Raw genomic sequence first — 17,158 nt, 5'->3', positions numbered from 1 at the left:
TTGTGTGCACCCTCCTGTTACATTTGAACCTTGGTTGCCATTGGCACATCAGTAGGTGGGATTGACCCTCAGGCTGACTGACTGTGGGGTTTGGCCATGTTTACAGTTTATGGCTGCTGTGCAGTGGGCTTACCACTTGAAGCAGGATTTGTCCCAGCAGGCTCTGGTGCCTGTTGAGACTGCCTTTTGGGTGTGTCACTTGTGGGGCTAGTTGGGTGGTGATCTGCTATGGTCTGAAGCCAACCTCCAACTATGTTGGTTCTGGGACCTCTTGGGGGGGATCTTCTGCAGGCCCAGGTCAGCCACTGCCTGTAACTGGGCGGGGAGTACCTGGTAGGTGCTACAAAGGAATCCACAGTTGGTCGCTGCATGTGCTGGACATGGAGGCATGTGGGAGAGTCCATGCTGTGAACTGAGAATAGCTACCACCAATACTGGCTCTGGGGTCGTTTTGAAAAGAGTCAGGACACTGAGGCCTTCTGCCAACTGCTGGCTCCTGTAAGGTTTGGTCACTGATAAAGCTCCTGCAGTATGGATTTGGTGTGGCAGGGTCTCAGAGAGTCACCAGGATGGAGTGAACAGAGCTTGCCAGACAAATTCAGATTCAGATTTGGCCATGGGTGTGTCTGTGGGGGTGGGCTCAACACAGGAAAGATGGCACCTGCCTGCAGACCACGTGGGAGAAGGACCCCACACAGGGAAAATGGTGACTATCTTCCAGCCCTTGCCCCAAAGCAACACACCTCAGTCTGCCCTCTGTATGTTCCTGACATCCCCCAAGTCACTGTCCCTCTACTGGAGCACAGGATGAGTGTCTGTGAGTGAGTCTGTGTAGGACGTTTAAGAGAACCTCTGGGTTTCCCACATTCTTTTGTCCCACCACAGACTTTTGAATCCCTACTGTTTTTCACAGCCAGATGCTACGGGAGCTCCTCTTCCTGGTACCAGTACTGCAGGCTGGAGAGTGTGATATGGGGCTTTGTTCCCTTGCTTCTCTGTGGGGAACCTCTGTGGCTGAGATATCCCTCCCAATTTTTGTCTGCCACATGGAGGTTTGGGCTGACCTGTTTCATATCTCCACCCATCCTACCAGCCTCAACGTGGCTTCTTCTTATATCCTTAGCTATAAAACTTCTGTTCAGCTAGACTTCTGTTCAGCTAGTTCCCCATGTTGATTTTTCTATAATTTAGCTGTGATTTTGATGTGTTCATGGGATTAGGCAAGCACAGAATTTATCTAATCTACTATCTTGGACCTGTCCCTGCCTTCTCTTCTTTGTATCAGTCTTTTCATTAGGGTAAATGACAGCAGGGTAAGGCTGGTTTTATTCCTGGTGCCATATGACACTCAGGAGACGCTAGAAGAACAAGAGTATATCTAATGTCTTTTCCTTTTTTTTTTTTTTTAAGAATTGAGATATATTTGATATTATAATTGAGATATAATATAACATTGTGTAAGTTCAAGGTGTACATGATTACCACCATAACTTTAGCTATCATTTCTATCACACATATAATTACCACTTCTTTTTGGAGATAAGAACATGTAAGATTTAGTCTCATAGCAATTTTGAAGGATATAACAGTATTTAATGAAAATCATTATTTAATCTCCCCTCTGGTCTGAATAGGACCAAAGTACGATTAAAATGTTCTCTTGTGTTTCTTCAGAAATCAGGACTAAGGGATAAGAAGAACAAGAATCACTAAGAGAAGTCAACATTGTCTCTGATATGCAGAACAGCTAATTGTGGCAGAAATAATGTCTATGTCTAATGACACCCAGTTCCGTCCTTCTTCATTCCTTTTGCTGGGCATCCCAGGGCTAGAAGGTGTGCATGTCTCAATTGGAGTCCCCTTTTTCTTTCTGTATCTTGTTGCACTCTTGGGGAATGCTACTGTGATGTTTGTGATCCAGACTGAGCACAGTCTCCATGAGCCCATGTACTACTTCTTGGCCATGTTGGATTCTATCGACCTGGGCTTGTCCACAGCCACCATCCCCAAAATGCTGGGCATCTTCTGGTTTAGCCTCAGGGACACATCTTTTGAATGCTGCCTTTCCCAAATGTTCTTCATCCACTTTTTCACTGCTATGGAGAGCATTGTGTTGGTGGCCATGGCCTTTGACCGCTACATTGCCATTTGTAAACCCCTTCGGTACACGATGATCCTCACCAGCAAAATCATCGGCATTATTGCAGGCATTGCTATTCTGCGGAGCCTGTATATGGTGGTCCCGTTGGTGTTTCTTCTTCTGAGGCTTCCCTTCTGTGGGCATCATATCATCCCTCACACCTACTGTGAACACATGGGCATTGCCCGTCTGGCTTGTGCCAGCATCAAAGTGAATATTATGTTTGGTCTTGGCAACATTTCTCTCTTATTATTGGATGTGCTCCTTATTATTGTCTCCTATATCAGGATCCTCTATGCAGTCTTTCTCCTGCCTTCCTGGGAGGCTCGACTCAAAGCCCTCAATACGTGTGGCTCCCACATTGGTGTTATCTTAGCCTTTTTCATACCTGCCTTTTTCTCTTTCTTGACACACCGCTTTGGCCACAATATTCCCCAATATGTTCACATTTTCTTGGCCAATTTATATGTGGTTGTTCCACCAGCCCTCAATCCTGTAATCTATGGGGTCAGGACAAAACAGATTAGGGAGCGAGTTCTGAGGGTTTTCCTCAGAACAGATAGAGAGCTAACTAGTCAGAGATCACGGAAGATTAAAAATTAGAGTTGTCTTATATCTAATGTAGTAAATAGTAGAGAGACAAAGAGGAATATTGCGACCAATAACATTATTTATCTTTCAGTTTCACACTATATATTTAAAGTTAATAATACGTGCATTAAGTATGATATGGGATAGGGATAATTTAATATCCCCATGCAAAAAGATGAATTTAGACACTTCCTTTACACTATAGAGAAAATTGATCAGGGACCTAAAAACAATAGTTTGGTGGTTACCAGTGGGTAAGGGGGGAAAGAAGTGGTAGATGAGGGTAAAGGGGATCAAATATATGGTGATGGAAGGAGAACTGACTCTGGGTGGTAAACACACAATGGGATTTATAGATGATGTAATACAGAATTGTACAGCTGAAATCTATGTAACTTTACTAACAATTATCACCCCAATAAGTTTGATTAAAAATAAACCTTTTATGATTGTCTTTCTTTCCATGTCTTAAGCCCCCAAATCACTCGCCTGGACCACTGAAATATTACTAACTCCAAATTGCCGTCATATGCTGTTTTGTTCCCTAGATTGGTCAGTATTCAACAATTATTTGTTAAAATTGAACAAATCAAAACTATTTAGCCTAGCATAAAATCTCCTTAAATATTGAGCTGATTTTTAACTCTGAACGGCTATTGCATTTGATTAATTTTTGTCATTACTTTTTTCTTTTCCTGCCCCCACCCCCACCCCCACCCCCGAGTTCAAAAGCGGAAAGCTATCTCTTGGATGACACCCAAATTCGCAGCCTCTCTTTTTTTCCCAGTAAGAGTTCCAGGGTTGGAAGCAATGTACATTTGGATTTGCTTCCCTTTTGGTTCTATGTTGATGATCTTGATGGAGAATATCCTTACCCTGTTTGTGATCCAGGTTGAGAGAAACGGCGTCCACCAGCATGTGTTCTATTCCTGGTTATGGTAGACACTATTGACTTTTCTTGTCCATATCTACTATCTTCAGGAAGCTGGGAATATTCTAGTTCAATTTGAGGGATATCAGTTTTGAGGGTTGCCGCATAAATGGTCTTCATCAATACACTCACTGGCATAGAACTTTTTGAATTGGTCATTATATCTCTTGATCATTATGTTGTGATATGCGTACAGTCTTCTTTAGCAGAGCCAGAGCCACACAGAATCATAAATTTCATTAGGATATATCCTGAGGGTGAAATTATTGAGTCATAAGATATGTTTATCTTTAACTTCACTTGATAATTTCAAAATATTTTCCCAAGCGGATACCAATTTATATTCTCAACTTCAAGGTATGGAAGTTTCCATTGTTCTTTCTCCTCACTAACTGTCCATATTGAAAGATTTTTACATTTAGCACATTTATAAGTAAGTCATGATACGACACTGTGATTTTAATTTGCATTTCCCTTTATTAATGAAATTTAAAATTTTTTATTTCTTTCTTTGTCATTTAAATTTTTGCTTTCAATAAATGTCTGTTAGCCAGTGAAGCCTGTTGCAGACTTACTTTGGCAATCACCAGGGAAATTTCAGACTTTAAGTGACACATGATAGCCATGAATCAAAACCATACATTCAGTATCTCCAGAGATAAATATGCAACTTTTCCAGTCTTGTCATAAGTTAACTTCATATTTCAAAATCTTCATTGTGTGAAAGCAACACAATTCCCCTTGATGATCAGGATTAACCATTTTAGCTAAGAAAATGGCATGAGGTATCCATAGTGATTAGGGGGAAATCTTAGATTTTAATTAAATGGAATCATGGTTATGTTTTCTAGTAGAAGTATACCTCTCTTGGGAACTAGGACCTCCAGCCTGCCAAATCTAAAGTGATGGAGATAAGAAAAAGTATTCTGGTAGTTAGTTATGTTGGGGAAAAAAAGTTTCTCTTCCTCCCTTCTAGGTTATTTGGCTGGCCTAATAATTAAATGGATTTAAGACAGAATAACAAAGAAAAGCAAGTTTAATTTTGTATGTATGGGGGGGAGTCCCACAAAGTCATGAGAAATTCCCTGGCAGTCATGTAATTGAAGCTTATATACCATCCTGAGCTAAGGGGAAAGGGAGAGGAGATAAGAGGCCAGGGGTCTCAAAGGGGAGGAAGCCAATTCACAGGAAGCCGAGAAGAGCAGGTGTTAGGTAAACAAATGTTTGTCATGCCATGCAGCTAAGTCTTTCAGATATAAAAAGTTATTTTTGGTGATAGTTCTCTTTCTGGTACAAGTCCCCTATCTAAAGTCTGTTAGGAAGTTAAAGGAAAGGTTAAAAGTTCTTCCTGAGTCTGCTGAGCCTTGATTGTCTCCAGCTATAAATAATCCATATCCCAAAGTGGCACATTCTGGGATGGTCTGCCCTGAAGCCCCACAGTTATGACTTGTAATAGTGAGAAAGTTTATTCCTATCCCCATCTCTTAGTAGGACTAAAAAATCTGGCTGGAAAGGAGATGGCACCATAAATTGTCCATATGGAAACATACACAATATGCTGTAGGATAGCACTTTGAGCTTGCAAGTTTCCTTCCAGCTGACAGTGTTACTTATCTTGCATAATCTACCCCATTATTCTCCCAGACCATTTGCTTTGGGATGATGGAGTACATAGTAAATTCCATGAGTTCCATGGGTATGATTACAACTCTTTATTTGAAAAATGAATTATTTGTTCTCAGCATAATGTTATGTGGACCACCAAAGTGATGAATAAGCCATTCTGTAAGCCACAGGTAGTGATTCTATAAGTGGTATTGCATACAGTAAAGACAAATTTGTGTTTGACAATTATGTCTACTCACATAAAGAAATGCCACTCCTACTACTACTCCCATCATGGAATCTACTAACAATTGGCTCACCACTTTCCCCAAGTAAAGGGTCTCATATCAGAAGTTCAAACATTGGTCTCTGCTTTTGAGTGGTTGGACACGCAGTAGTGACTAGCCATATCAACCTGGATCAGGAGAATTACATGCACGTGAGCATGAAGAAACATGTGCAAAATTAATACTCACAATGACACAAACCTAGAAGAAACCTAAATGCCCATTAATGATAGAAAGGATTAAAAAATAAAAGTATGATATTCATATAATGGATTGCTATGCAGCAATAAACATGATTGAACCATAGATACGTGCAGCAGCATGAATTACTCTTTTGTTGAGCAACAAAAGCCAGGCACAAAAGAATATATACCAATTATTCCACTTATGTAAGAATAGATAATAGAGTATATAAAGCTAAATTATAACATTTAAGGATGCGTAAGTATACAGAGCAAAGCAAGGATGTACCAGCGAAAAAAGTTAAGATAGTGATTACTATGGGAGGGGTGGTGGAAAGGGTAGTAAGTAGAATAGCCAATGACAGTGGCTTCTGGGGGCTGGCAATGTTCTACTTCTTGACTTATGTTGGGTTACATGAATGTTGAAAATTTATTGAGTTGCATAAATTCAATAAACAGTGAGTTGCACTGTTTTGCACATGTATTATATTTCACTTATTTAAAAAAATGAATATTAAAATGAAAGAAACAACATAGAAGAAAATATGGGAGAATATTTTTATTCTAATCATCTCAGATGAGCAAAAATCATCATAATCTTGAGAGAAAATTTTGTAGCCATTAAAGGAAAGATTGATACATTTAATTCTTTAAAAAATTCCTTATGACAAAAATAGCCACAAACAATGTCAAGAGAGACACTGGAGGGCATGGAGGGGTATGACTCATTTCATGAGCAAAGGAATAAATGCCTAAATAAGTAAAGAGCTTTAACAAATCATTGTTAAATGTCTAATAAAACATCAGTCAAAAATATAAATCCGTGGTGCACAGAAAACTGAATCAATTATAAGCGTATAGCGGTATAGTCAATGTAATTCAAAATCAGAAAACATGTAAATTATAAAGATCTATTGTTTTTACCTCTTCAAATGGTAAAATATTTGAAAATGCATTAAAACATTATTTTATAGATACAGGAGAAATGTTGATCTTGTACTTTACTCATTGGGGTATAAATTGGTAATACCACCTCTCTGAATAAAGGAACAATGCTCTGTGACTCAGCAATTCCTCTTAGAAATAGTTTTAAGCTTCCAAATGGAAGCTTAAACGAGGTTTGTAAAGCTATGCACCCCAACATTGCTTAGATACACTACAAATGTAAAAGAGGAAAATTATTACACAAAGAGGAAAAAAGTTCTATATGTAGAGATATGGGACATAGGAATAACAAGATATATTGTTTAATGGAAAAGAGTTCAGTGTTGAGTATGCTGCCATTTAGATTTTAAAAGCCTATAATCATGGAAGAATCTGGAAGAACATGTAAGACTTGACCATGATGGTTGTCTCCACGGAGGAGCACTGGGCTGTGGGACATTTTATCACTATACAGAGTTTGGTAATTTAGAATATGGACTTCTGTGCATATATAACCGATATAAATGAAACTGAAGGAAACCAGCATATGTCACCCTGAAATATGACTCTGACTTAGAAACTATTTGAGCTGAGCAATTAAGAAGCAATAAGTACAGAGAAAGCTCCCCCTTTTTTGTTTGCCTGTAGGCAGGAAATAAATTCTCCTTTTACTGAACACAAACTCTTGTCAGCCCAGCAATGGCACCAAAAGAATTTGTAAACAAAAACTTGTTAAACTGTTATCTTCATAGTTACTTCTTCACCATTAATTTCCCCAGGCCCAGACTTCTTTGTCAGTTCTTCACAAATTTATTGTTTCTTTGTCTAACAAGCATAAAAGCTTCCTGATATAGTCACTTTCTTCAGGCTTTCATTCTGGTGTGAAGGCTCCCATGTACATGTAAAAATTCAATAAAATTTGTATTCTTTCCTCCTGTTAATCTGTTTTTGTCAATTTAATTTTCAGATCCAGCCACTATGTATGAGGGATCAGGAAAATTCTTCTTCCCCTACAAAATATGTGATCACTATCTAAAACAAATATTGTAAGTTGAGAGTATACTTATTGACATGAAAAATATTGATAGTATGTGCTACCTCCAAAAAATCTAAAGCTGTAAAACAAATTAAAAATTTATTTGGGCTCTTAAGGATTTGAATCCAAGAGATATAAATTGAGGTAGCAACTCAAACTGTACTTCGGAAAGAACAAGGCAAGGCAGGATTTATAAAGGCAAAAACTACAAAATGAAATTCTTTAATGCAAATGAAGGATTACTGGCTAAATTATCAGGGATCAGTCAGTTCCAATATACAAATGAGGGAGGTGAAAAGTACAAGGAAGGAAGTAAAATCCATGTATGCTCATGAAGCAGTTATTTCAGGATGTTAATGGCCCCAGGATGTTTATGATTTGGCCTTGAGCTGAGGTTAGCAACAGGTTTAACAATTTAATAGCAGTTCTGAGAACTGATGTACAAGATGGGCACAGGCCCCACTTCCCTAAATAGCCTCACTATTTTAGATGACTCTCTTAACAATGCTTATTCCATTTTTTTTTTTTTTGCTCCCTGCATACTACATCCATTTTTATCATCTCTCCTTTTTCTTTCACTTATGTTTCTTTTTATATATCCCTGGCCGCAGATTCTTAGCACCCTGAGGCCGGGGACTGTACCATATTCAACTCTGCCTCTCTCCCTCGTTAAACCCAAGGTCTGACCAATGATAGGACCTAAATAAATATCTAAAACTAATGAATAAGTGAATGAATTATAACACATACTAATAATTTAATCAATGCTTTTGCCTCCTTGACTGGTAATGATAAGGTAGGTAGATAAATAGAAATGAGCAGGAGAAGGAGAAATTTAGCCCCATTTAGAAAGCCTCTTGCTGCAGCTCCTACTTAGGTCAAGTCCCCTACACATACTCCTAAGGGATGTGTTTACACATGCCCCTAAATCAAGGGGATGTGTTTACATATGTTCCCAAAACCTAGGGGATGTGTTTACACATGCCCCTAAATCAAAGAAATGCATTGCTAAATGCCAGAGAAGGGAGGCCTAGGCACCTCAGGGGAGAAAGAGAGATAACAGAAAGGAGAGGGGGAGGCAATTCTGCCCACAGAAATAAACGCACTGTAAAGCAAGGCTGCTTCTCTCTCTTGGGTCAGCCCCTTCTATGTCTTGGAGTATACTTTCTTTTACTAATAAACTTCTGCTGTTCATGCTGCACAAAAATTCTGTCTCTTGATTGAAGTCTTTGCTTTAAGAAGACAAGAACTTAGGTTCAGCGTCATTTCCTAGTAACAGTAACATCACAATGATATATTTTAGGGGCATTTTAAATAGAGGCCCCAAACTGATGAAATGGGAAAAATATAACTCTTAGACATGTCTTGAATGAAACATATTTAAAAAATAATAATAATAAATAAATAAATAAATAAATAAATAAATAAATAAATAAAAAACATTTAGCCAATAACTAAAATTGGGAGATTTCACAGACTAAGTCTAGCTTGTCTTAGAAGATATTAGAAAATTTTTGCAACACTGGGCCCATGGCAACAGTGTGCTTGAGTGCTTGAATTGAGTAGAATTTGTCCTTTATGGAGAGGGTATGCTTGAGTCACATCACCATAGCCCTCTCTTCTTATACACAATGCATACTTACATTGAAACCAGGCCTGCAACCCTCATTTTGTTACTTGTCCATTTTCACTAAACATATGAGTCCATAAACCCTTATGTAAAACAAAATCTATGAGGAATAGATATGCTACTTCTTTATTCTATATTCTCTTCTTTGGCATATTTTTACACACAGAAAAACCCATTTCATAATATATACTTGAAAATGCTTCAGAAAAATCTATACATTAGAGGACTCATGTTTTTAATACCATTTTACTTACATGTTTTACAAATTTCTCCTCCACTTTTTTTTATGCCCAACTCCCCAGCAATATATCTGTCTATTTTAGGATTTGTCTTGAGTAAAGACAGTCTTGTCTCCAAGTAAAAATCTGATCACACCTTCCCTAATCTGTTTGGTCTTTACTCCATAAACAATTGGGTTCATTGTGGGGGGCAGTACTAGGTAAAGGTTAGCCACAATGATATGTATGTGGTGAGGGATACTGTGTCCTCCAAAACGATGGGTGAAAAAAGTGAAAAAAGCCGGGACATAGGTGATCACAATCGCGCAGATATGAGATGTACAGGTGCTAAAGGCTTTGTAACGAGCATCTGAGGATGACAGGCTCATAACAGCTCGCAATATCATAGTGTAAGACATGGAAATACAGCAGATGTCAAACATACCAATAAGGAGAGCAACCATCAGACCATAAATTGCATTGATCTTGAAATTGCCGCAGGACACCTTGGCCACAGACATGTGGTCACAGTAGGTATGGGGAATGAAGTTGCCCCGACAATAGGGCAGGCGCTTGGTGAGGAAAGTGAATGGGATAACGAGTATCACACCCCTCAGGAAGGTGACAAGACCAGCCTTGGCGATGACAGGGTTGGAGAGAATGGTGGAATAACGTAAAGGGTAGCAGATGGCCGCATAACGGTCCAGGGCCATAAGCATGAGCACCCCTGACTCCATCCCAGTCAGCATGTGGACAAAAAACATCTGGGCCAGGCAGGCATTAAAGTCAATCTCCTTGAGGTTCAACCAGAATATACACAGCATATTGGGTACAGTGGTTGTGCACAGGGTGACATCTGTGAAGGAGAGCAGGGCCAGGAAGTAGTACATGGGTCGATGCAGGGCCTCCTCATGGCTGATGAGGTAGATGAGCCCACAGTTCCCCACAACAGCAACGATGTACATGAAGCAGAATGGCAGAGAGATCCAGACATGTGCAGACTCCAGCCCAGGAACACCATTCAAGATAAAGAATCCCGGGGTCAGGCTGGAGCTGTTAGCTCCAGACATAGTGGCTGAAAGGAGGTGAGCATTTTATTTTCTTTATCAGCAATTTCTTTCTGCAGAGAGAGAGAGAGAGAGAGAGAGAGAGAGAGAGAGAGAGAGAGAGAGAGAGAGAGAGAGAGAGAGTTAGAGATCAGATAAGAGGGAGTGGTTTGGACAGTAATACCCGCAAATGCATGAACATTCACCCTGTAATGATAAGTAGGATATGTTTGGTTTTTTTCTCCAGTTCTAGCAAGAAAGGCTTTGAACTATGGTATTTAAAAATAATTAAACAGTACAGCCTTACCCTAATCCCACTGCATACTTTTGTCTCAGTAACTATCCTCACTTTCTACACCTGTCTTAGCACAATTTTTTCAGTCCACATTCTGATAAAAAGCTCTGGACTGTGCTATTCTTGTCTCCTTCTTTCCAATAAGCCATTTCTAGAATCCTCTCAGATTCTTTCTATGCTAATTGTACTTGAGTCTTGTTACTAAATCATGGTTATATTTAGAGGATCACCCTCATCTGACTAGTTCTTATCAAGATTTTTGTCCTGCCTTGAAGATTATAAAGAAAGTTAATAATTTATGTAAAAATTTCCACTAATGGTCCATATATCTTGCTAAGATAATACATTTTAGATACCCAGCAGAATACATGTGAATAAATGAATGTTTGAATTAGTAAAGATTTGGTATGTTTGGTACTCAAACTCTGTTTGATGTCAGTATGCTTTCCCACACTGTCAAATTTCAAAGAAACTTCTTAAGAAAAAAAATGTATTTATACTTCTAAATTATTAGCAAGTTTTATAAATTTTAGTAAAAATCTTATTAAAGGTTTGAATCCAATCAGACATAACATCCTTTCCTTTGGCTTCTCTGTCTTGCCATGTTTTTGTTGTTGTTGTTTTTGTTTTAGTTCTCATTCCATTTTCAATAGATTTACACTCGGGAAGCTCTTGAAGTTCTAAGGGTTACCAGTTGTCTATCCTGCTTTAATTTAAGTAACAGTTCTTTTGTTATAATTGGACAGGTGATCAGTATAAAAGATAATACCATATCTTTGGATTACTATTTCTTGTAGAGGCAGTAGAAAGAATTGAATGAAATTTGAAGGAATTCACAGATTCAAAGATGTTTGAGGAAAGTGGAAGTTCCCAAATGGTTAAAATATCTCTTTTAATTGAAAAAATAAAGTGGTCTTTAAGTTCTGGAGAAGACCTGAGAGTCCCCACACAGCAAAGTCAAACACCCGCACCATCCAGCAGAACTAAGTAGGTAAATTGCAGTGTGATGATATGTTTTATATGGCTGTGAAGCCACAAGGCATAGATCCTGTCACCTAAAAAATTTGGAAATCACTGTTGTGTCCACTTCTACTGGACAGAGTACATGGAAGCCACCATGGAAAGAAGATACAAAGGAATACAAGTTTCAGAGGCTCAGGGTTTCTGGTTCCTAAGCTGACTGCATCTCATGTAAAAGATCTGTTCCTATGAGAGAGTTCTCCCAAACCCCTTCAGAAATGTTACCACATGAAGAAATCATCATTTCACAGTACTAGAGCGGAGAAACTTAAAGATTAAAGTCTCCAGTTTCCATTTTTTGTGTGTGTGTACACCATGATGAAACGAGTGAGATGAGTGCAAAATGAGACAAAGTCTAGTAGAAACCTCCCAGAAAGACAAAGAGCCATGATCTCTTGAGAAGTGAAAGGGAAAGAGAAATACATTGCTTCTTGCTAATACTGCCTTTTGTTAACTGTCCCCATATCCCATGCCATTGTATTCTTAACCAGCAATGTCTTTATTTTTGTTAAAATAGATACTTTTGAGAATTGCCCAAACTCACCTCTGTGATAGGCACAATCAAATTTCTACTCATGGCTGAGAATCTTTAGGAGTTCTTCAAAATCCGGATGGCATCTTCTTACATAGGATTTTCAGTTTCCCTGGAGAATCTCCAGCAAGATGTCCCAGTCTGATTGAGTCTCCACAATTAGATGTCTCAGAGGAATTCTCCTTGAAAGAGAATGAACTTTGGGCCTGGTAGTAATAGATGTGTATCTAGAAGCTTTTGAGTAGAAAAAGGAACAACATGACAACAACAACAAAACCCTCAAAAAACACATTAAAGTTTAATGCCTTTTCCAAGTGAGAAATGTGACCAAATAAGCCTGGAAATGAACATCATTAAATGTTTTTTTCTCTAATTACAAAAGAAATGCATCCTCAATGTAGAAAATCTGAAAACTATAGAAATGTATATAAAAAGTTGCCAAATCACTTGTAATTCAGTTCCAAAAATGTCCTGTACTTTGTTCGACTCCCGTAAGGGATGGTGGGCTGTAGCCCCTGCAACTAGAAAAAAACGGCAACTGGACCTGGAGCTGCGCCCTCCACAACCAAGACTGAAAGGACAACAATTTGAAGCTGAACGACACCCTCCACAACTAAGATTGAAAGGACAACAACTTGACTTGGAAAAAAAAAAAGGCCTGGAAGTACACACTGTTCCCCAATAAAGTACTGTTCCCCTTCCCCAATAAAATCTTTAAAAAAAAGTTATTTACAAACAGGCTTCCGATATTATACACCTCAAAGAACTTTCTTACGTATCATTTATCAAAAATATAAGTTTAAATATATGTAGCACAATTAATTACAATATTGGGAAGATAAACCTGAGAGGAAATGTTTTAAAACATCTGATACTTATGTACTCACTGTTATTCTCATTTAAAAAACATACATTTAGTCTGTAAACTCTTGCCTATTATGTTTACCTACTTGCCTCTCTCTGGAGCTCCCTGTTTCTATAAATATTTACCTACTTGTCCAGCTATGTGTTTAATTTAAGCCAATCTTGACAATTCTGGACAATGCTTAATTCTAAGTCTTAATATTTCCCCTATAATACCTACTATAAAATAATCTTCTGTATGTTCTTTTTCATAAGGATAATGCTAATCTTTTAGAAATGGCTTTATTACAATAAGTTTCAGGTCCTGTACAGATTCAATACATTTGCCTAAGGCCAAGCTAGTGGTACCAGCTTAAACTAAAGTGACAGTATTAATAACAAATTTAATCTGTTTTTTTTTTTTTTTAAACAAGTTTAAATATTTTTCAACTGTCTAATTAATTAAATATCTCTTGCCAGAGAAATGTACGACATTCTGTTGTGGGTATATAGGCAGCGTTTCTGGACGTTGTTACGTCTGTCTCACCATTCATAAAGCACAACTTTAATACCACCTATTGTTAATCCTTGTTTCCAAAGTTTATAGGCAGAGATCTTTTTCCCCCTGTTGTGCGTTGGTCTCAGCTTATCAATAATCAGTGTTGAGGCTGGACTGGCCCTGTGGTTCTTATGATTGCAAGATACGCTCAGCAATTACCATCAGGAAACTTCGAAAGAGACAAGGTTTGTTCATTACAGATCCTAGAAATCATATGCACACCTGGACCACATGTGAGGCTCTGAACAGAGAGAGAGAGAGAGAGAGAGAGAGAGAGAGAGAGAGAGAGAGAGAGAGAATGAGAATGAGCACATGCTCAGGGTTCTGCCTTTATTGGGGTCACAGATGGGTACCTACCGGTAGGGTTTCATGGGCTTACTTGGTGAATTTTAAACAGAAAAGTGGGAGTTTAAAGAAGAGAGAAAAAGCAAGAGGCCTAAATGGTCAATTATCAAAATCAACCAAGATCTCTAAAACAAAGGAACGTGGGGGGTGGAGAGCAGGGCATGGTGGGGAAGGTGGCCTGGCTCTTTATCTAGTAATGGATGGCAATGTGTTTATTCATGATAGCCCTCTTTGAAGTAGATTCCTCTTTGAAGTGGATGCCTCAGTAATCAAAGCCAACAATCATGACTTCACTACATCCCCCCAGTAGAACATTCTCATTTCTTAAGACATGAAAATAGGTTCTTCCTGGTAGATATTGCTAAAAATATATATTGGCGTAAAATATATTTTGGCTTAAGTAAGAATTTCCAGACAGATCATAACTCAAGTGAAATCAGACACTCATAAGGAAAATAAGAAGGCAGGTATGCAACAAGAGAAATTTGAACATGATTCTCTTGACCTAGAGCTTTTCTTTCTACATTACCATTATTCCCTCCCTGACATGGCAGTGGTCCATTCCTGACACTCACCACTCCCAAAATAAGCATTCCTATATAGTTAGAAGAATTGTATATATAGATGCAGGGTCATTATGATCATCTAAATTAATTTTTAACACCAAAGTGGGGAATAAATATTTCCACCAGCCCTTGTACCATCACCTTAGGTCACCTTAGGCTAGAACCTAGATCAATGGAATAAAACATTTATATCTGTGGGAAGGGGCGGGAGGAAAGCAGTTAGTCTCCATCTTAAATTCTTTTTTCTCTTTACCTCTATAGTTAAAATGAAATTCCCCTGTCACTGACCTCTACATTGTTATATTTAAGAACCTTAGTTTTGAAGGGCGTAACAAGAAAGTAAATTATATCTAGTCCAATTTTCCAGGAGTTTGGTTGTCTAAACAGTCTCTGGGCAAGTTTTAAACTGTGGATTTCCTTGATATGAAGACTATTGATGTGAGCTTAAAGGAATATGAATGTTATAATAATATACTGCAAATATCCCAAAGAACATTTCAAACATCAGAGACACACTGCTGGTATTGGAATTAAGCTAACCGCCAGGGTGCCCAAATGGTGACTGATGAATAGCTAAGCATGTACATGCATGTATGTATGCATGCATGAATGGATGAATTTGTGTGCATGTAAATATTGACATATAAATATTGTGTATAGATAAATAGCTGGATATAGATTAGAAAAGAAATATTTTAATACAAACTAATGATTTCACTACTGCAGTGCTTTATTCCTTTTCCTATGAAGTTTTACAAAGATCCTGGAAGAATCAATTTGAATACATTTAAATTATATCAATGATTATTCACACAATCATGTATTAAGTTACTCTTTTAAAATATATTTATTTGTCCCCCCAGTGAAGTAATATTTATCAGTGTATCTTTTAAATGTATTAATATGAACATATGCCCAGGTAGATGCTTTAATAGAAATGGAATAATATTACTTCATTACACATATATTGCTGTTTTTTTTTTCAATAAAGAGTGTACAACTAACACATTAAATGTTCTTCCAAAGGAGGATTTTTTAAAATTAGTTTCAGGTGCACAAGACAAAGTAATACTTAGACATTTATCATTTATATCCCTCACACTGTGTGAACCCCCTCCCTCCATCCACTATCCCTCTGACATTGCACAGAGCCATTACATTTCCACTGTCTCTATTCCTAATGCTGTACTCCGCTTCTTGTAAGTACACACACACACACACACACACACACACACACACACACACACATATATAATTATAGTTGGCATTCATTATTGTTCAGCTACAGCTTCAGGTGTACAATGCCGTGATCAGGCATCTACCTCATCCCTGAGGTGGTCTCCCAAATGGGCCAAGTGCCCATCGAATACCCTACAAAATCTTTACAACATTGTTGATTACAGTCCCCAAATTAATTTTCAAACCCTGTGACCATCTTGTGGTTACTGACTGTTTTCTAATCTCCTCACCTTCCCCCTTATCCCGACCCCCTCCCATCTAGCAACCGTCAGTTTTTCCTCTATATCTCCAAAACTGTTTCTGATTAGTTCATTCACTTATTCTTTTCTTTAGATTCCACATATAAGTGAGGTCATATGGTATTTGTCTTTCTCTGTCTGACTTATTTCGCTTAACATAATGTTCTCTAGGTCCATCCATGTTGTTGCAAATGGTAAGATTTCTTTCTTCTTTATGGCTGCGTAATACTCTATTGTATAAATGTACCACAGTTTCTTAATCCAGTCGTCTACCGATGGGCATTTCGGTTGTTTCCATGACTTGGCTGTTGTGTATGCTGCTGCAATAAACATAGGAGTGCATAAAGATTTTTGAATTAGAGTTTTGCATTTCTCCGAATAGATACCTAGGAGTGGAATTGATGGATCATAAGGTAGTTCCATTTTCAGATTTTTGGGATACCTCCACACTGTTTTCAAAGGAGGATTTTTAAAACTGCATAAAGTTTTATTAAACAGATTAATAGAATTTATTTAAATGTTTCTATTTTTTGACATCCAGCATTTCTTTTATTTAATAAAATGCTACAATAAATGTATTTGCTCATGAATCATATATGGGACTCTGGTCTTATTATTTATTTAAAACAAATTCCTAATAGTGTCCAGGAATTTCCATTCTATCATACTAAAAACAAATTTTTCTTTAGAAAGTGTATACCAATTTTATTGGGGAAACTGATATTGTAATGATATTTAAATTTACAGTGTCTTAATAATTAAAGATATTGACTTTTTAATTTTTATATTTCTAGCTTTATTGTACTCAGGTTTGAAATGTTATTATTATTTCTTCCTTATGGACCTCAGTTGAGATTTTCTTTTTGATCTAATGTAATTTCTTGGAGAATTACAAGGAAAACATTGTAGACATAAAAGAAATGTTAGGTT

At 37.7% G+C, this 17,158-nt stretch overlaps 2 protein-coding genes across 2 annotated transcripts; one reads left to right on the top strand and one right to left on the bottom strand.

Moving 5' to 3' along the window:
• The first annotated feature begins 1,765 nt into the window (after positions 1–1,765).
• On the top strand, positions 1,766–2,918 carry LOC109460425 (olfactory receptor 52E8). The gene has a single exon (XM_019755821.3). The coding sequence runs from the start codon at positions 1,766–1,768 to the stop codon at positions 2,741–2,743; it is 978 nt and encodes a 325-aa protein (XP_019611380.2). The 3' UTR covers positions 2,744–2,918.
• Positions 2,919–9,645: 6,727 nt separating this feature from the next.
• LOC109460437 (olfactory receptor 52N2) lies at positions 9,646–10,614 on the bottom strand. The gene has a single exon (XM_019755829.3). The coding sequence runs from the start codon at positions 10,612–10,614 to the stop codon at positions 9,646–9,648; it is 969 nt and encodes a 322-aa protein (XP_019611388.3).
• Positions 10,615–17,158: the final 6,544 nt, after the last annotated feature.

The sequence above is a fragment of the Rhinolophus sinicus genome, chromosome 14, assembly GCF_057876585.1.
Source record: "Rhinolophus sinicus isolate RSI-liver-muscle chromosome 14, RSI-T2T, whole genome shotgun sequence".
In the NCBI taxonomy this organism is placed as follows: Eukaryota; Metazoa; Chordata; class Mammalia; order Chiroptera; family Rhinolophidae; genus Rhinolophus; species Rhinolophus sinicus.
This window is presented reverse-complemented; position numbering and strand designations above follow the sequence as displayed.